The following is a 24,802-nucleotide window of genomic DNA, read 5'->3' as shown; positions in this document are numbered from 1 at the left end:
TCCTAGAATTTCCAAGAAAATTGACTTTTTGATGATGGGTACCTACTGAAATTAGAATGAATATACATCCTGATAATGTATTTACAAATTGAGGCGGGGAATTTGTTTTCCCAGAAATGACTTTACTGTCACTTTAACCTTAGCGATAATTTTACAGGGATTTTAGAACATTTTTGCATGCATTTGGAAACACCAGCTATGCAGCAGTAGACCAAGTGATAACAAGTATTTCAAAACCAATATGTCTCACCAATGTGAGCTCTATTGGCATTGTCAATTTTGTGCAGCATTGCCAAAGGTAAAAAAACAAAGTGCTATAATGTTTGCGTTGCGTTGCGTTGCGTTGTGTGGCTGCTGTGCTGCATGGTTGAATAAAAAAAAAAGCGCTATGCTCCGGCCCATAATGACTGCGTCATACCACTTTTTATTTTTACACTTTCAGCCATGCTGCACAGCAGTTAGGCTGTTGGACAATAGGGCTAAAAACATTGACAAAGCCAATAGATCTGGCATAGGCGAGACCGATTGGCTTTGCTAATGCGTGTTTTCTAACCAAATGCAAGCAGTCTTAAGAAGTAAAATTGAGAAGGAGTGGGTGGGAGGAAGAAGAAGGAAATGAGGCTAGAGCCAGAGATGCTGACTTCTGAAGTGGGGAACCAGCAGTGCTTAATTTGAGCCGTTGGTTTCCTGTGCTCTGCACGTGTACTTAAATGTCAACACCAACGCTTGAGACAATCTGCCACAAGGTGGCACTGTCTGGCTAATTTGAAATGACCCCAACAACAGTTCGTTATTAATTCAATATACATTAAAATGGACTAATACCTGTCACCCAAGCAATTCTTATAGCTTTGGGGGCCTGAAATAGTACGACATTTCACACTTGTAGGAGTGTGATAGTTAGTAGTTGTGTTGTTACTCTTTTATCACTCATAGTAGCCGGCGAAGACCACGCAGACAGCAAAGATGCGGCTGTTCCTGAAGACATACTCCGCATAGGTGTCCGAGGCCGGGCTCCAGAGACTGCGGCTGCTGCAGCACAGCCCTGTCCTCCCCGCAGGGCCCAGCACGACGTAGCATACCAGCTTGTACCTCTCATAGCCCAAGTCCCTGATGCATTGCTTCACTTCCTCGGCCACGTCCAAGGCTAGCTGGGCCCAGCCTGGGCCTTCATGGCTCCTGTCCTGCAGTGTCCCCTCGAGCACAGCTTTCATCACCTGCTGGGCCTCCTGCGCCGAGAAGAGCCTCTGGGGCTGCGGCTGGTAGACGGACTCCAGGCTGGGAGCCAGGATCAGCGTGCCCTGCCTCCTGGCTGCAGGGATGCAGCTGGGGGGTTTGGTGGCACAGGGCTTCCTGGAGTCCAGCGGGATCTGCTTCTTTTTGGCCCAGGCCTCCCTCCCCTGGTGTTTCATCGCCTCTTTCTTGGTCTGTGGTTCTGTTACAGATCTAGAGGTGTCCCCCTCTTTCCCGTCAGGTTTGGTGAAGTGCTTTCCTGTTCGGGGACCCTCAAAGCTACTGCTGGATTTTCTGTGAATCCTCCCTCCTTCTGCAACCAGGTGCTCCATCTGCAAAGAAGAAGAGGCCTGGGTCAGTGGGGTGTCAGCCTTCAAGAAATATCGGCACAGCGTGGTTAATCATTGAGAAATGTGCCTAGAAACCCTGGATCGGGTCAGAATCTCGGTATACTGCCCACATAAAATCATTATCAATAACATAGTAAGAATATAAGGGGACATTTCTGTATAATAAGTTAAAAATGATACTCTGAGGACTAAAATCACTACCACTGCTGAACACAAAATTGCACCTAACTGAACCCAACCACTGTTTAACCACTTTTTGCGCATTCATCTTGTGCAAGAGACTAAAATATTCTGACTTATCAGATCAATACATTTGTAGTCCCTCCAAGTTAAATCTGTAGTGTAAACAATCAGAAAAGTGCGGAGTCTCCAACAGACAGACAGATACATACCTTTCTAACTAACTTCTTCAGGTATTAAAAAATATAGTTTTGATCCAAGCCATTAGGAGAGTAACACCTCTCATAGACATGGACGCACTCCACTCATTTTTTAGTTTAAGTGAGTATTATTCCTGTTTTATGCATGGTTATGTCCTATACCTCCAGACGCTAAGATTTTTATTAAAGAAGAATGCATAGTTTGATTGGACAGAAAAAATTGATGAAGTGTTTGTGAAAATCAAGACTACTATTGCGGAAGCTCCTGCCCTGAAACCATTGTATTAAGTGAAAAGTGCATCATAGCTGTGGATGCAAGTCTATTTGGATTGGGAACAATTAAGGTTAGTGGGTACCTGGTAAAGAACAAACAGTAGCATTAGCATCTCATGCTTTGAATCAAGCAGAAGCAACCTATAACACCAATGAACAATAGGCGCTAGCTTAAACATGGGTGAATGAGAAGTATAAAAGCTAGTTATAGAGTGAAGATTTAGAAATATGAACTAATTACAAGTCTTTGCTATGCCTCCTGTAGGAAGCCAGCTCTTTATGTAGTATATCAAAAAGAAATATGCTGTGCAAAGGGACTGGGAATTACCTCACAAGTGGACAGGGGCTTGCTCTAGAAATCCCAAGGTGCTCTTCTAGGGGGTAGGGTGGCCCAGCAGCGTTAGGCTTATCAGAGAGGTGTGTTAGACATCTGCAAACAAACACGATAGTTAATAAATTATGCTCAGGACTCAATAAGGAGATACACACTGTTAGAAATGGGGTCTCTAGTTAGCAGTGGTTTACACCCTCTTCATGTAGGGACCCTCACGCTAGTCAGGGTAAGAGAGTCACACAACTAAGATAACCCCTGCTCATCCCTTGGTAGCTTGGCACAAGTAGTGAGGCTTATCTCAGAGGAAATTTGTAAAGTATTTGTACTCACACACACAGTAACACAGTGAAAACACTACAATAGGAGTCCACAACAGTTTAGAAAAATAGCCAATATGTATCTGACTAAAACAATACCAACACAACAAATATTCAAAAAATCACAATTCAAGATATCACTTTTAAAAGATTGAGTAAGTGTAGTCCACAGAAAATAATGACTGCTTCATTTTAGCTAAAAGTACCTTAGATGAGTCAAAAATCAAAGATGTTGCAAGGCATAGGGGAGTTAAGGCGCCGGAAAGCAATGCGATGCATCGGGTCCTTACTACGCAGGGGAGGTGATACGTTGGTTCCTTACTGGCAGGGGACGTGATGCATTGGTCATTACTGGCAGGCAAGGTGATGCGTTGGTTTCCAGACATTCGGCCTCGGTTCCTTACTGCGGATCAGTGTCGATGAAGAATCAAAGTCCAGGGACAATGTGTAGAAAATTAGACATGCTGCATCAATGCGACAGGGGAGTAGCAGGCGCCGCATCCATTCCACAGAAGTGAAGCAGGTGCTGCGGCGATTTCACAGCCATGAAGCAGGGGTTATCTCAGAGTCGAAGTGTGTGCCACGGACTTTAGCGAAATAGGGCTCGAAACTAACACAGAGGCGACTCTTTCCGATGTTATGCGACAGTAAGTTGGGGCCTGCAGGGGAAGCCATGGTCAATGCGTCAAGCAGGAACCACACTTTGGGACAAGCAGCGGCGAAGAGTCGATCTTTAGCAGCAATGTGTCAATAAAACAGACGCTGGGAGTCGATGTGTAGATTTTATCTTTAAGATCACCAGGTTATACTGACTTGCACCCCTGTGCAAGTCAGGACTCTTAGCAGAAGAGTCCAGGCGCTGGCAGGTGAAGTCTTTGATGACCCAGATACTTCCTAACAGGAGGCAAGATAAACTCAAGCCCTTGGAGAAGCTTGGAAGCAGGGTACTGTAAGCAAGGTCCAGCCCTTTCACTCCTGGGAGAGAAGCAGCAAGCAGCAGGCAAACACAACAACGCAACAGGCAGAGATTAATTCCCTTCTACAGCATCCAGCTCTTCTTCCTGGCAGAATGTCATCAGTCCAGAAGGGTTCATATTTTGGGGTGTCAGAGGTCCAATACTTATACCCCTTTCTGCCTTTGAAGTTGGCAAACTTCAAAGGAAAGTCTTTGGAGTGTACAATACCTTGCCTTTCTCTTTCGTGCCTCCAGCCACACTACAGGGGGGTGGAAACAGCTTTGTGTGAGGACAGACACAGCCTTATTCAGGTGTCAGTGACATCTCCTCTCACCACTCTAGCTCCAGTAGGCCCGTCAGCCTGGTAATGGGATTTGCAGGGCACACTTCAGCTCCCTTTGTGTGACTGTCTAGAGTGAAATCACAAGAGCCCAACTGTCAGCCAACCCAAACGTGTACTCTACTGACAGGCAGAGCCACAGAATGGTTAAGCACGACAATGCCCACTTTCTAAAATTGGCATTTTAAAAACCAACTTCACCAAAAGTAGTATTTTTAGATTGTGAGTTCAGAGACCCCAAACTCCAAATCTTTTTTTGCTCCCAATGGGAAATTACACTTAAAAGACATTTCAAGACAAACCCCATGTTACCCTATGGGAGAGATAGTCCTTGTAATATTCAAACATGAAATTAGAAAAATGTCACTATGAGGCCATGTAAAACACACCAGCACATGTCCTACCTTTTAAATACACAACGCCCTGCCCATGGGGTTGCCTTGGCCCTACCTTAGGGGTGACTTGCGCGCAGTAAAAGGGAAGGTTTGGGCCTGGCAAGTCGGTACTCTTGCCAGGTCGAAATGGCAGTTTAAAACTACACACGCAGATACTGCATTGGCCTGTTCGCGGGGCTACTCATGTGGGTGGCACAATCAGTGTTACAGTCCTACTTTCGAAGCATTTGATTTACAGACCCTGGGGGCACACTTGGTACACTTTACCAGGGACTTACTAGTAAATCGCATATGCCAATCATAAATACAAACCAATCACCAATACATTCTAGACAAAGAGAATATGCACTTTAGCACTGGTTAGCAGTGGTAAAGTGCCCAGAGTCCTAAAACCAACAAAAACAGGTCAGCAGAAATAGGAGGAAGAAGGCAAAAAGTTTGGGGATAACCCTGCAAAAAGAGCCATGTCAAACACACACCAATGTATAATAATAACACATACCTTTACAAATGTTTAGACACCAGACTCAGTACGATCAGGTAAGTATGTTTTTCAACAGAAATACTTTTGTGTTTAAAAAGTTGACACTTGGTGCCTTTTTCAGAGGCTGCACTGTTAACCTATGGGAGGAAAAACAAATACAGAATACATGCCCTTTGCAGCGACTTACGCGACCAACCTCCTGGAATTGTGGTGTATATGGGGCAAGGTCCAAGGCAGTACCAGCAGGTCACTTCCAGCAGCATGAGGGTTGCTGGGCGCAGTCGTGCAAAACAGCGTTAGGTAACCAATGCAATTCAATGGGGATCGGTCTTCATGAACAGATGTTGCAGGGTCGGATGTGAGGCCAGTCGGGCTGAACCAACAGCGGGGCTCAGGCCTCATGATGCTCAGGGACTTGGGGACACCTTTGGTCCACTTCTCCACAAGCTAGGGGAGACGGGTGGAGAAGTGTTCTTAGGTGTCGGGTTTTCGTCACGGGGAGCGGTCGTGATGGATGGGGCCTGCAAACAGGGGCTGCAGGCGGCGTTGAGAAGTGCACAGTTTGAGAACCCAATATGGGCTTTGAGTCTGGAGGATCTAGGAACCAGCCCCGGTCTGTGCAGGTAACAGCGGTGAGGCGGTGGGGCTGGGTAAGGGAATTTTGAGGCATGATGCCGGTGTAAAATTAATTATTTATTTAATTTTCTCTCTGCATCGTCCCTCGAAATCCCCCCTTACCCAGCCCCACCGCCGTTATCTGCACAGACAGCAGCTAATGGGTACCGCTTTGGCACCATTGGCCCACTTTCGCTGCAGCTAGGGGGCTTGGGTGCAGTGGTGTCTTCCAGGCGTCAGATTTTTGTGGTCTTAGAGCCACAAAGTTACTGTGTCTTTGGAGAAGTGCTGGCAGCCCTCCTGGGCTTTGGAGGATCTGCAGCTCGCAGGGCGAGACAACTTTGGTGCAATTGCTGAGAATAGGCAAGCAGGCCGGCAGGGCTGGTACCAAGTCAGTTGCTTATACTGTAGTTCTTGCTTGTGCAGCTCTTTGACCCTTCTTCTTGGTTTTTCAGCAGGATCTAATCTTCTGGTGCCAAATGTAGGTGAGTTAGAGGAGTGTAGGGTAGTAGCCGATATGCTACATACCCTTGACGTCACTACGCTTCCCCTATGACCACTTCCAGGGGCAGATGGGCATAAACCTGTACCAGAATTCATAAGTTGTGTCATCACCAAAATGGGTAACTTTCAAATGTTGCCTCCACTTGAGGTAGCCCACGTCAGGGGTGGTACTAGCCCAAGGGTGGACAAGCCAATCTGAATAGCTCATATTCCTGCATGTCCAGGTGCTAAATGGCACTGGGCAAAGGGGGTTGACTTCTTCTCCTGTGAGAGAAACCTGATTTGCATACTAAAGGTGTTGGGCCCTTTGAAGCTACCCTGCCTTGGAATGCTAATCTATGAGAATGGGTGAAAACAACCCTTGCCGTAGTAGGCTTGGTTTCTGGCCTCCTAAGAGCAAAGGCTGTCACCCGTGGGTGACCTGGTGGCAGGCTGGTGAAAATAAGTCAGTCAGTACACAAGTAGCTGGTAGGTTTTCAGGGGGAACCTCAAAGGTGCCCTCTGGGTGTATGTATTACTAAATCCGACACTGGCATCAGTGAGGGTTTATTAATACGAGATGTTGGATACCAAACATCCCTATTTTCAGTGAAGCCATCATGTAGCTGGAGAACTCATTTCCCCCAGTGTCCAGCACATGCTTTTAAAAAGTCTTCCCTGATCACTTGTACTGCCAGTAATATAACTGAACAGTACAGTGGCATATCTGCTCATGCAGTTGTGCCCTCACATGTCGTATAGTTCACCCTGCCTTATGGCGGTAAGGTCTACCTTTGGAGTGACTTACTTATAATAAATGCAGTGTCAGTAGGTATGGCACGTAGGTTGTGTTTCATGTCGTGTTTTCACTTTTGTCTGCACCAAGACACACAGCCTGCAGTGGCAGTTTGCATGAGCTTGGTGAGGGGTCTATTAGAGTACCACAGTAGGTGCTGAAGCCTGTAGGGGCCCTTTTTAGTACCTCAGGCCCTCAGCACCAGAGGTACCATTTGCTAGGGACTTTCAAAGGGTACAAAAGTTATTGCCAATTGAAAGAAACAATTACACAGTTTTGGGAAAGAGATCTGGCACTGGGGACCTGGTTAGCAGGAATTCAATGCATTTCCAATCGAAATTACATCAAATACCAGGCAAAAAGTTGGGGTGACAATGTGAAAAGGGGAACTTTCCTACATCTCCTAAATTGCAATGGAGTAGTCAAGGCCTCAACCTTGTTAGTTGGGCTGTTAATAAAATATCGAAGAATTCAATGTTGTGATTAAAGACATGCTTGGAAGGAAGAATTATAAGGCAGATTGTTTCGCTGCATGCCATTGCCTAAGGATGCCAAGGAATATGTGTTGGGTTACATGGAATATCTTTAATAGCAAGGTTGGTAGCCATGTTTATGTTTGGGCGCACTACCGTTTGTCTGGGCAAGTAGTAAAGTTCCTGTAATAAATGAGTGCTACAAAGGGTGGAGGGGTTGGTTACCACACAACCCCACAAGCCCCCATAGAAATGGGCACAGATAAACTAAAAAGTAATTCCTCCCTGAGCACTTCAACAGCTCGCAGCGCTTTTTGATGACAACTATTAACATTTTGGAACTATATAATTGCATATACTGAGAAGTGGAGGTTTCCTTTGGATTTGAGTGGGACTCTCCTGTGGATCGAATAATTAAATTATTTATCTGACCATTAATATTTGATCACTGGCGCAATTGGATTTGTACTGTTTGCATCTTAATCGAATATGTTCTGTTGAATTTATTTACATGGTTGTTTGACTTTATGTTGAAGTGCTCAGGGAGGAATTACTTTTTTGACATGGAATATCTTGTGGCAATTGTGGATGCTGTCGATGAGTGTGGTGGCAGATTAACTGACCGCCAGGGGTGGCTTGCTTATGTGCATGATATGTTATTGAATGAGGTCATACATTAGATCAGGACTTGTTGGCCAAAGGAACGAAGTCTGAGCAGTGAATTCAAGATTTATGCTCACGTTTCAAGAAAATGTTCTCTTTTATATGACATGGTCATGAGGAAAGTGTAAGAGGTACATTTATGAACCATAAAGCAATATTACAGTAGCATAGGAAGTCCTCAGGAAAATCATTGCATTGTGTGCTTCTACCTGGTGCACCATGGGAAATAATTGCAATGGACTTTCAGAACCTCAAAATCTACTGCAGTGTGAGATAAAATACATAATTGTGTTGATAGATTATTATTCCAAATGGATTTATTTTTAATTTGTTGAATCGGCAAGCACAATTCAGTTTCTAAATTATATTTTTGAGAGGTTCACCTAAAGAAAGCTGTCACAGACATGGGGTAGACAGCTTAAAACAAGGCTTTATCCTGAAAGATTGAAAAGTACTAGACAAATCATTTGTAATGGTATGGTTAGAAAAAATGGAATGCATGAAAAGGCTCTTAAAAAACAACTTTTGGCAAAAAAATTACTTTGATAAAAAAACGTTAAGGACATTAATCTGAAGGCAACCATACAAAGTTGTCATGGAAGAATATAATTTTTTTCTACCAGTTAGAGGTGAATGAGTTTCCAAGGAATGTTTGACATTACAAAGCATGCCTTTACCATGCAAGGTAATTATATGTAAGTTAAGTAACCCCTTACACACACACAACTCCGAGCTCCACTTTGCTCCCCCTCCCTGCTTCCCCCACCTGCAAGCCCTTGTGTTGTTTCCTCCCACGCGTGCATTTTGCTCCTTCCCAATTCATGCTATTTCCACACTATCTGCTTTAAAAAAAAAAAAACATTTCGGCACATTTTATTTTTAGCTACGGATCCAGCTCAGATCGATAAATACATAGCGGCAGATTTACAAGCCCCTTGCACCACTTTTGCATCATTTTTAACATGGGAAATGGAACGCAAAAGTGGTGCAAGGGTCTTGTAAATCTGCCCAATAGAAAAAACAAGCAGCTGCATCACTTTGCAGTCACGAACCTACAAAATGACATAGCAGTCCACGTCATTGCTTTTTAAAAAAAAGAAGTTCTTTTAACATGCTGTACTGCATCGGCGATTCTGTTCAGCATGGCTAAAAGCCTTTGGCAAAGCCAGTAGGTCCTCAAGGCAAGACCTATTGCTTTTGCCAATGCAGATAATTACGTCAATCTAAATTGAGTAGGAAAAAAAACCCGACCAAATATAACTTCTGACACATCGCAGCATTAACACTTCAGTACCTTTTTTGGTACATTTGGAATATTGTAAACTGAAACAAGTTTAAACATATGAGGATAACTCAAATATGTTAAATAATGGAAAGAAAAAACATTGGCAAAGTATTGACCTAGGAGCCTCAGCAGTAAAGTGCACTGCTTTTAAGGTAGATGTACACGTGATCCGGGGAAATGCTGTCACTCATGTGGCATTAGAGCCAGCAGCTGAAGCGGGCATACCCACAGCACAAGTCGGGGGTGCCCACGGGTGAAGAACGTACACCCACTATTTTCACTGCCTAAAATTGCTTATTCTTGCAGGTTCTTTTTTCATCCTTTTTTCTGCCTTCATCATTGTTTTCTTATCTCTCTCCTTTCTTCAATTTCTGTCTTTCTCTCTTGCTTTGAGTCATGATCTGTTGGTGAAAAATGAGCAATAATCTCATATAATGAGTGCAGGTGGGTAAGGCTAAGTAAGAATACTTCGCAAAGGAGAGTGGTCTCACCTTTGGGGAGCGCAGGCAGCTAAAGCAATCACATCTACATGGAAATGTGCTGCATATGGAATATTATGTATGGTTGAGGTGGCTGGCGGTAGAATTTGTTTGTTCAATTCTTGGTAAAGGAATCTTTACACTGACAAAAGGTAACATTGATTTACATGTTGCTTTTAAAAGTGTGAATCTTCTGCTTAGATCAGATGGGTTGCATGTATACTCGAATTATGCTCAGATGTACTCATGATAAACCTGGTAAGCATATATGTGAGGGCATAAGATCTGATGTCACTTCTTGTGATGCCACTTCCTATGATGTCAATTCCAGTGGTGCCACATGGGATGTCCTGCACCGTGATGTCATACGTGGTGATGTAATGCGCTGTGATGTCACTTGCATACTGCCTAACTAGGTTAGTGCCCCCACTTCTTTTTTAGGTCTTGCCTGCGTGTGCTGCGCACATGCGCAGTTTCGCTGGCGAGATTTTATGTTTTTGAGGAAGCTTCAGTATCGGAATTTAAGCCCCACCCCTCTTTCACATTGGCTGGCATCTGTGTTAATGCTAAACCGTGGCCAGCCACTGGGAAAGAGCACTTTGTGGCGTAGACTTTTCTCTTTGTTGGACGGGCTCGTCTGACTTCCTCCTGTCGCAAAAGTGTTCTTATCTTTATGGGGCCATGTGTTTCAAACACATGGCCCATAAAGACAAGAGATGCGAGCGCTTGTTTACCTCTTGCCCCTTTCATCTCAATGGAATTGTAGGCCTTTAAAAAGGAAACGTTTATTTTATCTGGTAAAGAAAGCTCACGTTTTAGAGAACAGAATTCACTGCACTATTTATTTATTTATTTATAAAGTTTTATATAGCGCGAACTTGATCCCGAAGGATATCAGAGCGCTTTACATATTTAGTGCAGTTTTCAAAACCACATGCACCTCATTCATTTAAATAAAGTAAGCGATGGTTGCTTGATGTCTTTATGCAAGAGATCATAATACAAATAACTGTATTATATAAAATATGTCACGTTTGCTACCGCGTTATGATTTCATGTCGTCGGAAATGATGTAACCGGCAAAGAAGCCTTATTCATCTCTGGCTCCAGTAACAAGGGACGAGAGGAGCTGGGGTGGCAGAAAAAGGGCGGGAGGGAGATGCCTTGGAAATAAAAAGAAACTCAGGTCCAGCAGCTGCTCCGGAGGTCAGAGGGTCACCTCTTGTGCATTCATGGGTCTAACAGTTTGAGGAAAACACCTGCTGGCCTCAGGGTGTGTCGAGGATGTTCTCTGCCTGCCCTTGTGCGCAGTGTGTATAGGAGAGACGGGACAGGCGACCTTCCCATGAAAATGCCATGGGCAGCCTGGATCTCGCGTCTAGAGCCGGACCAGGCGTCGAGGGCATTTGGCTCGAGGGTTTGCAAGAGTCCCCCTGGTTGGGACAGGTCTACAGCTTCCTTTATTTCTGCAGAGGGCTTCTCAGCTCTTTTCAGATGCCATTTTCGGATGAAGGGCAGAGTCTTCAGGGGATATACAAGTCTACGGCCCACAGGGACCTGCAGCCTGCCGCGATGGTGGTCCCAAAGATGTGTGGGGAGTGCTACACCAACCAGACCTTCGTGTACGACGATGGAAGCACGCAGAAGTACGCCGCCACCAGGTACGTCCCCGCCACCGGAGCTAATGCTCCAACCTGTGAATTCAAGTTGCCATCTTTCATCCTTCCGAGGTCGATAGCACAATTACCACAACGATGGGTAAAATATCTGAAAGCAACGCTTTCAGGCATCAGTGGTTTAGTAATGTATAACTTAACTTACAATTTCGAAGGTGTTGTCAATGGTGGTGTTTTAACTTGCTTTGATTTTATTATCTATATCTGTCATAATGCTTTAAGCTCTGAGTACCAATATTCGAGTTTACGCTCTAAACACAAATATATGCTATTAAAAGTATTATTATTTTCATTATAAGCAGAAGTAGCAGCAGCATTAGCATTATTAGCTTGCAGAGCCAACACTTATGTGTATTTAACAATTCTTTGCATGCGTATAGAAAGAGCCTTGGTCTGGTTATCACTGAATGAACCACGCATGGAGAGCAGTCTTTGCGATCTAGAGAGTCTTAACTGGTCTTTTCTTGTCAATTTCATAAAAAAAATGTGAAGACCTGGTCTTAAACTCCTACAGGCACTCCTTATTATTATTATTATAGAGGCTTTTGTAGCGCGCTCTGTTACTAAAAAATAGTATCCTGGCGCGAGAGAGGGGGAGAACAGATCACATTATAACCAGATCAGAGAAAGCATCCGTTAGGCAGTGATATTAAAGAAATGGGTTTTTAGGCCTTTCCTAAACGCCATAATGGATGAGGATGTTCTCAAATGAAGAGGCAGGGTATTCCAAGCTCTCGCCGCTCTGACAGAGATGGATTGGCCGCCGAGCCTGCTATATTTAAACTTTGGTACATTCATTTGATGGAGATTGATTGACCTGAGAGGACGGTTGGGGACATAAAGGGAGAATCTTTTCCTCAAATAAGCAGGACCCGTTTGATGGACTGCTCGGCATGCCAGCACAAGGATCTTAAATAAAATCCTTTGAGCAACTGGGAGCCAGTGAAGAGTTCTAAGAGGTTGGCGGACAATAGAACTTCTGGGTATATTAAGCAACAGCCGGACCGCAGCATTTTGAATGACTTGGAGGCGGTGGATCAAATAGGCCGGGAGTCCGCAGAAGAGGGCATTCACATAATCCAGTCTGGATAATATAAGAGCGCGAATGACCGTCTCCTTGGCCTCTCTCGGAAGCAAAGGGAGAAATCTGCGCAGGGTTTTAAGTGTGGAGAAGCAAACTCCAGTAAGTTTTTTCAGATGGTCCTCAAATTTGAGGTTGTTGCTAAACCAGACTCCTAGATTTTTTGCAGGTCCACCGATGGATTTAGGACATGGAAGATCGGTGGGCCAGAGAGAGTCGCTAAAGTTATCAGGAAAGGAGCCATACAGCAAGATTTCTGATTTACTTTCATTGCATTTAAGTTGGGCACAAGCCAGCCAGCGAAAAACCGATGATAAACAGAATTGAGCTCTCGACGTGTCAGAGTTGTTTTTGGGCCATGTGAACAAAAGCTGAGTATCATCGGCATAGGCCATAATTTTGGCTCCTAGCTGTTCTGCAAGATAAATGAGGGGGGTCATATATATATTAAAAAGCAGGGGGCTGAGGGTAGAGCCCTGTGGGACACCAGTTGAAAGTTTTTTGGGAGAGGAGGAGAAAGGCGGCATCCACACTTGCTGGGACCTGTTGTCCAGAAAGGATGTCAGCCAGCCAAGAGCGGAGCCGGTTATGCCTATGGCCGCGCCCGCTGCGCGTCCTGAAGGGCATGGCTAATTATAGACTGAAGCCCCAACCTCCGCTGGACCGCTAACTCCGGTTCATGCTTCCTATATGACCACTTCCAGGGGCAGATGGGCATAAACCTGTCCCAGAATTCATAAGTTGTGTCATCACCAAAATGGTTAACTTTCAAATGTTGCCTCCACTTGAGGTAGCCCACCTCAGGGGTGGTACTAGCCCAAGGGTGGACACGCCAATCTGAATAGCTCATATTCCTGCATGTCCAGTTGCTAAATGGCACTGTGCAAAGGGGGTTGACTTCTTCCCCTGTGAGAGAAACCAGATTTGCATACCAAAGGTGTTGGGCCCTTTGAAGCTACCCTGCCTTGGAATGCTAATCTATGAGAATGGGTGAAAACAACCCTTGCTGGAGTAGGCTTGGTTTCTGGCCTCCTGAGAGCAAAGGCTGTCAACCGTGGGTGACCTGGTGGCAGGCTGGTGAAAATCAGTCAGTCAGCACACGCGTAGCTGGTAAGTTTTCAGGGGGAACCTCAAAGGTGCCCTCTGGGTGTATGTATTACTAAATCCGACATTGGCATCAGTGAGGGTTTATTAATACGAGATGTTGGATACCAAACATCCCTATTTTCAGTGAAGCCATCCTGTAGCTGGGGAACTCATTTTCCCCAGTGTCCAGCACATGCTTTTAAAAAGTCTTCCCTGATCACTTGTACTGGCAGTAATGGAACTGAACAGTAGGGTGGCATATCTGCTCATGCAGTTATGCCCTCACGTGTCGTATAGTTCACCCGGCCTTATGGCGGTAAGGTCTACCGTTGGAGTGACTTACTTATACTAAATGCAGTGTCAGCAGGTATGGCACATAGGCTGTGTTTCATGTCGTGTTTTCACTTTAGTCTGCACCAAGACACACAGCCTGCAGTGGCAGTTTGCATGAGCTCGGTGAGGGGTCTATTAGAGTACCACAATAGGTGCTGAAGCCCTTAGGGACCATTTTAGTACCTCAGACCCTCAGTACTAGAGGTACCATTTGCTAGGGACTTTGAGAGGGTACAAACGTTATTGCCAATTGAAAGAAACAATTACACAGTTTTGGGAAAGAGATCTGGCACTGGGGACCTGGTTAGCAGGAACTCAGTGCATTTCCAATCGAAATTACATCAAATACCAGGCAAAAAGTTGGGGTGACAATGTGAAAAAGGGAACTTTCCTACATCCCCTAAATTGCAATGGAGTAGGCAAGGCCTCAGCCTTGTTTGTTGGGCTGTTATTAAATGTCGAAGAATTCAATTTTTTTGATTAAAGACATGCTTGGAAGGAAGAATTATAAGGCAGATTGTTTCGCTGCATGCCATTGCCTAAGGATGCCAAGGAATATGTGTTGGGTTACATGGAATATCTTTAATAGCAAGGTTGGTAGCCATGTTTATGTTTGGGCACACTACCGTTTGTCTGGGCAAGTAGTAAAGTTCCTGTAATAAATGAGTGCTACAAAGGGTGGAGGGGTTGGTTACCACACAACCCCACAAGTCCCAAAAGAAATGGACACAGCTAAACTAAAAAGTAATTCCTCCCTGAGCACTTCAACAGCTTTGCAGCGCTTTTTGATGACAACCATTAACATTTTGGAACTATGTAATTGCATATACAGAGAAGTGGAGATTCCTTTGGATTTGGATGGGGCTCTCCTGTGGATCGAATAATTAAATAATGTATCTGACCATTATAATTTGGAGACTGGAGCAATTGGCTTTGTATAGTTTGCATCTTAATCGAATATGATCTGTTGAATTTGTTTACACGGTTGTTTGACTTTATGTTGAAGTGCTCAGGGAGGAATTACTTTTTTGACCTGGAATATCTTGTGGCAATTGTGGATGCTGTCGGTGAGTGTGGTGGCAGATTAACTGACCGCCAGGGGTGGCTTGCTTATGTGCATGATATGTTATTGAATGAGGTCATACATTAGATCAGGACTTGTTGGCCAAAGGAACGAAGTCTGAGCAGTGAATTCAAGATTTATGCTCACGTTTCAAGAAAATGTTCTCTTTTATATGACATGGTCATGAGGAAAGTGTAAGAGGTACATTTATGAACCATAAAGCAATATTACAGTAGCATAGGAAGTCCTCAGGAAAATCATTGCATTGTGTGCTTCTACCTGGTGCACCATGGGAAATAATTGCAATGGACTTTCAGAACCTCAAAATCTACTGCAGTGTGAGATAAAATACATAATTGTGTTGATAGATTATTATTCCAAATGGATTTATTTTTAATTTGTTGAATCCGCAAGCACAATTCAGTTTCTAAATTATATTTTTGAGAGGTTCACCTAAAGAAAGCTGTCACAGACATGGGGTAGACAGCTTAAAACAAGGCTTTATCCTGAAAGATTGAAAAGTACTAGACAAATCATTTGTAATGGTATGGTTAGAAAAAATGGAATGCATGAAAAGGCTCTTAAAAAACAACTTTTGGCAAAAAAATTACTTTGATAAAAAAACGTTAAGGACATTAATCTGAAGGCAACCATACAAAGTTGTCATGGAAGAATATAATTTTTTTCTACCAGTTAGAGGTGAATGAGTTTCCAAGGAATGTTTGACATTACAAAGCATGCCTTTACCATGCAAGGTAATTATATGTAAGTTAAGTAACCCCTTACACACACACAACTCCGAGCTCCACTTTGCTCCCCCTCCCTGCTTCCCCCACCTGCAAGCCCTTGTGTTGTTTCCTCCCACGCGTGCATTTTGCTCCTTCCCAATTCATGCTATTTCCACACTATCTGCTTTAAAAAAAAAAAAACCATTTCGGCACATTTTATTTTTAGCTACGGATCCAGCTCAGATCGATAAATACATAGCGGCAGATTTACAAGCCCCTTGCACCACTTTTGCATCATTTTTAGGTCTCGCCTGGACATCGCATCCGAAGGATGCGTCCAGGCTGGAGACTTATAGTCGTCTGACACGGGGGAATGAGGGACACAAAACTGTGACGAGCGGCTGGATTGAGCTGCGTGCACGCGCGTCAACATTCACGCATGCGCACATCACAGCCACACGCATACACAGCACTCACGCATGCGCACATACACACGCATACACAGGCACACCCCCCTCACCTACACGCATACACAGAGACCCCTCCACACACACCAGCCCCTCTCCTCTCGGCTCCACACACACGCACACGCATTTACACTTACACAGACACGCAGGCACCCAGACAGGCAACCCCCCCCCCCCGTCACACACACGCATACACACAGACTCCAGGACACATACACATACACACACACATGCACGCTCACACACATACACAGTCCGCCGCCGCGCGCGCGCACACAGATGCCCCCCCCCCCCAACAAGGCGAAGCCCCACTCACCGGCATCCTCAGTGCAGCGGCTCCCACCGGCAGCAAGACTCTTCTTCCCTTCTTCGGCACCGGGGCGCAGGGTAGGCTCCTGCCTGCTCCGGTGCGCCAAACAATCGCGGCTCTTCCGTGGGAGGCGGGGTAGGCTCCCGCCCTCCTACTTCGGTTGTCCCGCCCGGCCTGCCTGACTTCCTGTTCGCAGGCCGGCGGAAAACGAAAGCGGGAGTCCGCCGTAATTGCTTACCTTAGGGCAAAGGAGCGTGTGTGCGCGGCGGTTTCCTTTGCCGCGCGCGTTGATTGGTGAATGCGCAGTGAGTATTTTTTATAAAACTGTAAAATACTTGAATCAAATGCGCATCACGACGTCTGCGCATGTCCGTGACTTGGTATGATACAAGGAGGCAGGAGAGGAGAGTGTGCGAGCGGCCGGTTTCCTTTGCCGTGCATGTTGTTTTGCCAAGCGTGTTGTTCGTTGAGGGTGGAATGCGCAGTGAGTTTTTTATGAGAAAATTATTAGGTACAATTGCACGGACTTGATTCCTGGAGTACACCCTGTCCACGCACAGAGGACTCCTGAGCCGTGGATGGATCTGGTTTCCCAGGCGACCGATGGCCGGGTTGTGTGCCTGGCCCTCTCCATCAAGTCTTCGTCTGATCTGTTTTGATAAGGACGGGTCGGGTGGGTTCGTTGTTATGGGTGATTAATTTTTTTTTTTGTAAGTACATTCCTCCAAGATACAGTGAAGCGTTTAGTACTTTGGTATTGCGGGTACATTTTGTCTCTTACCTCGTAGCTTCTAATCTACGGCCTTGTGCTGTTGCAGGAACATATCATTTTGCCATTTTGTTCAGACATTGACCAAGCTTAGCTCCTCTGACATAAACCAGTGCACGCAGAAGAGGTACCCGTTTTATGCCACAAAAGGAACAGTAATGATGAGTGCAGAGTGAGTGCAGAGTGACAGTGAGTGCAGAGTGCATGCAGTGAGTGCAGAGTGACAGTGAGTGCAGAGTGCATGCAGAGTGAGTGCAGAGTGACAGTGAGTGCAGAGTGACAGTGAGTGCAGAGTGACAGTGAGTGCAGAGTGAGTGCAGAGTGACAGTGAGTGCAGAGTGCATGCAGTGAGTGCAGAGTGACAGTGAGTGCAGAGTGCATGCAGAGTGACAGTGAGTGCAGAGTGACAGTGAGTGCAGAGTGACAGTGAGTGCGGAGTGACAGTGAGTGCAGAGTGACAGTGAGTGCAGAGTGACAGTGAGTGCAGAGTGCGTGCAGAGTGACAGTGAGTGCAGAGTGAGTGCAGAGTGACAGTGAGTGCAGAGTGACAGTGAGTGCGGAGTGACAGTGAGTGCGGAGTGACAGTGAGTGCGGAGTGACAGTGAGTGCGGAGTGACAGTGAGTGCGGAGTGACAGTGAGTGCGGAGTGACAGTGAGTGCAGAGTGACAGTGAGTGCAGAGTGACAGTGAGTGCGGAGTGACAGTGAGTGCGAAGTGACAGTGAGTGCAGAGTGACAGTGAGTGCAGAGTGACAGTGAGTGCAGAGTGACAGTGAGTGCAGAGTGACAGTGAGTGCGGAGTGACAGTGAGTGCGGAGTGACAGTGAGTGCGAAGTGACAGTGAGTGCAGAGTGACAGTGAGTGCAGAGTGACAGTGAGTGCAGAGTGACAGAGTGCAGAGTGACAGTGAGTGCAGAGTGACAGTGAGTGCAGAGTGACAGTGAGTGCAGAGTGCGTGCAGAGTGACAGTGAGTGCAGAGTGACAGTGAGTGCAGAGTGACAGTGAGTGCAGAGTGACAGTGAGTGCAGAGTGAGTGCAGAGTGACAGTGAGTGCAGAGTGAGTGCAGAGTGACAGTGAGTGCAGAGTGACAGTGAGTGCAGAGTGACAGTGAGTGCAGAGTGACAGTGAGTGCAGAGTGCGTGCAGAGTGACAGTGAGTGCAGAGTGACAGTGAGTGCAGAGTGACAGTGAGTGCAGAGTGACAGTGAGTGCAGAGTGAGTGCAGAGTGACAGTGAGTGCAGAGTGACAGTGAGTGCAGAGTGACAGTGAGTGCAGAGTGACAGTGAGTGCAGAGTGACAGTGAGTGCAGAGTGACAGTGAGTGCAGAGTGCATGCAGAGTGACAGTGAGTGCAGAGTGACAGTGAGTGCAGAGTGACAGTGAGTGCAGAGTGACAGTGAGTGCAGAGTGCGTGCAGAGTGACAGTGCGTGCAGAGTGACAGTGCGTGCAGAGTGACAGTGCGTGCAGAGTGACAGTGAGTGCAGAGTGACAGTGAGTACAGTCACTCAGCACCACCACATTATCAGTCAGAACCACCACAGCATCACTCAGAACCACCACAGCACCACTCAGCACCACCACAGCATCACTCAGCATCACTCAGCACCACCACAGCACCACCATAGCACCACTCAGCACCACCACTGCATCACTCAGCATCACCACAGCCCCATTCAGCACCACCACAGCATCACTCAGCACCACCACAGCACAAATATGTTCTCTCAATGTTTCAAGCTTTATTACAAATGTCACAAAAAGATGTTAATATTTCACTTCTGTTCTTGGATTTTGTTACAATAAAATACACTGAACATAATCTTCACAAAAGTTATTTACAAAAGTTTAAGCTATTGCCATTATAAATTACAATCACTTTTATTAAGTATTAAAAAAAATTAAAAGCCATTGTTATTTGTAATATCAATACATCTAAGTCACGTAAATACAAATGTTGCATTACAAATGCTATAGGTGTCACATTTGCGAAAGTTATAACTATTGGCATTGTAAATGACAAAGCTATTAATTTAGCTATTTTCAAAACCAACACATAAATGAACGTTTGGTGAATTTCCATTAAAATATTTGACTTTTTTACTAAGATATTATTATACTGTTTTATGCAAACAAAATTTAGATACTGCATAAATAACTTTAATAAAACATATTTTATATGAAGCTTTTTATGTAAAAAAAATATATAGCATAAAGCAAAAAACAATTGCCATTTACAATGCTAATAGCTCAAACTTAAATAATGCGAGACCTATTGCATTGCAAATGCTTGTTAACATGGGAAATGGAACGCAAAAGTGGTGCAAGGGTCTTGTAAATCTGCCCATAGAAAAAACAAGCAGCTGCATCACTTTGCAGTCACGAACCTACAAAATGACATAGCTGTCCACGTCATTGCTTTTTAAAAAAAAGAAGTTCTTTTAACATGCTGTACTGCATCGGCGATTCTGTTCAGCATGGCTAAAAGCCTTTGGCAAAGCCAGTAGGTCCTCAAGGCAAGACCTATTGATTTTGCCAATGCAAATAATTACATCTATCTAAATTGAGTAGGAAAAAAAACCCGACCAAATATAACTTCTGACACATCGCAGCATTAACACTTCAGTACCTTTTTTGGTACATTTGGAATATTGTAAACTGAAGAAAGTTTAAACATATGAGGATAACTCAACAATGTTAAATAATGGAAAGAAAAAACATTGGCAAAGTATTGACCTAGGAGCCTCAGCAGTAAAGTGCACTGCTTTTAAGGTAGATGTACACGTGATCCGGGGAAATGCTGTCACTCATGTGGCAATAGAGCCAGTAGCTGAAGTGGGCATACCCACAGCACAAGTCGGGGGTGCCCACGGGTGAAGAACGTACACCCACTATTTTCACTGCCTAAAATTGCTTATTCTTGCAGGTTCTTTTTTCATCCTTTTTTCTGCCTTCATCATTGTTTTCTTATCTCTCTCCTTTCTTCCATTTCTGTCTTTCTCTCTTGCTTTGAGTCATGGTCTGTTGGTGAAAAATGAGCCATAATCTCATATAATGAGTGCAGGTGGGTAAGGCTAAGTAAGAATACTTCGCAAAGGAGAGTGGTCTCACCTTTGGGGAGCGCAGGCAGCTAAAGCAATCACATCTACATGGAAATGTGCTGCATATGGAATATTATGCATGGTTGAGGTGGCTGGCGGTAGAATTTGTTTGTTCAATTCTTGGGTAAAGGAATCTTTACACTGACAAAAGGTAACATTGATTTACGTGTTGCTTTTAAAAGTGTGAATCTTCTGCTTAGATCAGATGGGTTGCATGTATACTCGAATTATGCTCAGATGTACTCATGATAAACCTGCTAAGCATATATGTGAGGGCATAAGATCTGATGTCACTTCTTGTGATGCCACTTCCTATGATGTCAATTCCAGTGGTGCCACATGGGATGTCCTGCACCGTGATGTCATACTTGGTGATGTAATGCGCTGTGATGTCACTTGCATACTGCCTAACTAGGTTAGCCCCCCCACTTCTTTTTTAGGTCTTGCCTGCGTGTGCTGCGCACATGCGCAGTTTCGCTGGCGAGATTTTATGTTTTTGAGGGAGCTTCAGTATCGGAATTGAAGCCCCACCCCTCTTTCACATTGGCTGGCATCTGCGTTTATGCTAAACCGTGGCCAGCCACTTTGAAAAAGCACTTTGTGATGTAGACTTTTCTCTTTGTCAGACGGCCCCCTTGGAACGGCTCGTCTGACTTCCTCCTGTCGCAAAAGTGTTCTTATCTTTATGGGTCATGTGTTTCAAACACATGGCCCCATAAAGACAAGAGATGCGAACGCTTGTTTACATCTTGCCCCTTTCATCTCAAAGGAATTGTAGGCCTTTAAAAAGGAAACGCTTATTTTATCTGGTAAAGAAAGCTCACGTTTTAGAGAACTACTCACTCTCTACTACTCACTCTCTACTTCTCTCTCTCTACTACTCACTCTCTACTACTCATTCCCTACTACTCACGTTCTACTACTCCCTACTACTCACTCTCTACTACTCTACTTTCTATTACTCTCTACTTCTCACTCTCTACTACTCACTCTCTACTCACTCTCTACTACTCAGTACTGCTCTCTACTACTACTCTCTCTACTACTCTCTCTGCTACTGACTCTCTACTACCCAATCCCTACTACTCATGCTCTACTACTCTCTACTACTCCCTACTACTCACTCTCTACTACTCACTCTCTACTACTTACTCTCTACTACTCACTCCCTATTACTCACTCTCTACTACTCTCTACTCTCTACTACTCTCTACTCTCTACTACTCACTCTCTACTACTCTCTACAACTCACTCCTCTACTACTCACTCCCTACTCCTCTACTACTCTTTACTCTACTCTCTACTACTCTCTACTACTCACTCTCTACTACTCTCTACTACTCACTCTCTACTACTCACTCTACTCTCTCTCTACTCACTCACTCTCTACTACTACTCTCTCTACTACTCTCTACTACTCACTCCCTACTACTCTCTCCCTACTACTCACTCTCTACTACTCTCTACTACTCCCTACTTCTCACTCTCTACTACTCTACTCTCTACTACTCTCTCTACCACTCACTCTCTCTACTCTCTACTATTCACTCTCTACTTCTCTCGCTCTACTACTCACTCTCTACTACTCTCTACTACTCATTCCCTACTACTCACTTTCTACTACTCCCTACTACTCACTCTCTACTCTCTACTACTCACTCTCTACTACTCTCTACTCTCTCTCTCTCTACTCACTCTCTACTACTCACTCTCTACTATTCTCTACTACTACTCTCTCTACTACTTTCTGCTACTCTCTCTCTACTACTCACTCTCTACTACCCACTCCCTCCTACTCACTCTCTACTACTCCCTACTACTCACTCTCTACTACTTATTCTCTACTACTCTCTACTACTCATTCCCTACTACTCACTTTCTACTACTCCCTACTACTCACTCTCTACTACTCTACTCTCTACTACTCTCTACTACTCACTCTCTACTACTCTCTACTCTCTCTCTACTCACTCTCTACTACTCACTCTCTACTATTCTCTACTACTACTCTCTCTACTACTCTGTGCTACTCTCTCCCCACTACTCACTCTCTACTACCTACTCCCTCCTACTCACTCTCTACTACTCCCTACTACTCTCTCCCTATTACTCACGCTCTACTACTCTCTACTCTCTACTACACTCTACTCTACTACTCACTCCTCTACTACTCACTCCCTACTACTCACTTCCTACGACTCTACTACTTTCTACTCCTCTCTCTACTACTCTCTACTACTCACTCTCTACTACTCTCTACTACTCACTCTCCACTACTCTACTACTCACTCTCTACTACTCACTCTCTACTACTTACTCTCTACTACTCACTCCCTATTACTCACTCTCTACTACCCTTTACTGTCTACTACTCACTCCCTACTACTCTATTACTCTCTACTCCTCTCTCTACTACTCTCTACTACTCACTCTCAACCCTCTACTCCTCACTCTATAGCTCTCTACCTCTCTCTTCCTCTCTCTCTTCCTCTCTCTACACCTCTCTCGCTACCTCTCTACCTCTCTCTCTCTCTACCTCTCTACACGCACACATATGCACATATATAAATATATAAATTCACTGAAAAAAACATAGGTTTTAGGGGTGTTATAGTTAGCTGGACATTTCACTCGTACATAACCATTGAAATTCCTCTGTTATAGTTAGTTATGCTAAGTATAATTCGGGCGCCCGCAATCCACTGCTGATGATGTCACATATTACATCCTTCATGACATGGTCAGTGACATCACTGATGACATCACTGATGGCATCTCAAATGTCATCACTGATGACATCATCCAGTGAATGTGGTTTGGTTCGTTTTTTAAAAATGTATTATATATATAGCAATCTGCATTGAAGAATGAGTGGATATATAAATATAAATATCTGGATGGAGGATTTAGTAGCAGTGTGATTGACCGTTTACTTGATTAATTTATAGTGTCTCACTAAATATATTGGATAGTGACTAAACTGTGTGAATATCTGTATCACTTTGTCAGTTGTTGTGTAAACTGCTTCTCCAATTGGTTACTAGCTATGTGAAAGTCTATATTAGTTATCGATTAGGTTGGGCGTGGCTACGCGCGCAGCGAGACTGGCTGCACTTTAGCGGAGCTCCGGCGTGATCCCATGATTTGGGGTTAAATTATCCGGTAAAATTTCCACCAGGTCGGCCGAAACTAGAGACGGGCGGCCGTGACACTATCACCCAGCATCGGACCGAGTCTCGAGGTTCAGCTAGCCCGGGAACCGCACCGGCACCTGGAAGTCCGCCGCAGCCGAGGGAGCAGTCGCGGACCCGGCGGGACCCACCAGGCAAGCCCGAGGCTGAGACCGGAAGTGAGGGCCTCACGGTCGGGGCACCCGGGACGAAGGTGGCGGCGCCGGGACGGGCCCTCGACAGAAACGGAGGGGTGGCGGCGATCCGACTGGCGACTGCGGACAGCGGGAGAGGGACACACCAGCGGCGGATCGGGGCCGACGTCCAGGCTGCGGCGATTGAACAGGACGCGAGGAGGAGCCCCTCCCCCCCCTCGATCTGCACATCGGTACAGAGGGGAACGGATCCAACGGACGTCTGGACACCCAGCGCACTGCATGCTCGCCCGGACACCATAGGGCTGCACCCGGAGGCCCCCGGCGCCCGGCGCCGCCAGCAGCGAACTTGAGCGGTGAGTGCACCAGCGCGGGGCATACCTAAAGAGCCCTACGCCCGGTCAGCACCGAGCGGAGACTCCCCCCTGGCACAGTGGGATCAGCGAGCCCCGGCCCTTACAGCACCACAAGCCCGACCCAATCACTGGGCAGCCGAGCCGCCTCAGACAGGGCGCCCCGGAGACCGCGCTCATGGCCCACACCGTGAGGAAACGGCGGTGAGGCACCAGAGGGCACCATCGACCGGCTGGTGGCCCGGGGAATAGACTGACCGCGCCAACTGCCATGGCTGGGGCCTACTAGGGAGGTCCCACTGATAACTGCGTCCCCCAGGCCGAGTGGATTACCCAGCGAGGAGGGAGCCGAGGGTGGGCACTGCCTACTGAACACCACAGGCACCACCGAAGCACACGACTGGACGCCTGTGGACTCCAGCACCCGCAGTGACACGGTATCGCTGGGGGGCCGGCATGGCAGGGGAGCGACACGAATCCGGCGCTATACCCCAGCGGAGGCAGAGCAACACAGTGCATCACCCAGGCCGGAAGCCGAGCAGAGACACAGCCAACACTGGGCCGCACAGCGACGTGCGCAACTAGACCTCTCGTGAGGCTCCACGGCGGACGCTTTCAACACTTCTCGCTCTGGGACCGCCAACGCAGTCCCTACC

General features: G+C 45.7%; 1 protein-coding gene across 1 annotated transcript in view; it reads right to left on the bottom strand.

The window, feature by feature from the left end:
* Positions 1-922: 922 nt before the first annotated feature.
* Positions 923-24,802, bottom strand: part of LOC147747638 (dynein light chain Tctex-type 5-B-like) — a 35,352-nt gene continuing 11,472 nt past the window's right edge. The window contains exon 2 of the mRNA XM_086954543.1: positions 923-1,565. Within this exon, the coding sequence (XP_086810669.1) occupies positions 927-1,565 (639 nt within the window). The 3' untranslated portion in view covers positions 923-926. The remainder of the gene's footprint in view (positions 1,566-24,802) is intronic.

Source organism: Lissotriton vulgaris, chromosome 1_1 (genome assembly GCF_964263255.1).
Source record: "Lissotriton vulgaris chromosome 1_1, aLisVul1.2, whole genome shotgun sequence".
NCBI lineage: Eukaryota > Metazoa > Chordata > Amphibia > Caudata > Salamandridae > Lissotriton > Lissotriton vulgaris.
Note: the sequence above shows the minus strand (reverse complement) of the source record. Positions and strands in the feature narration are given on the sequence as shown.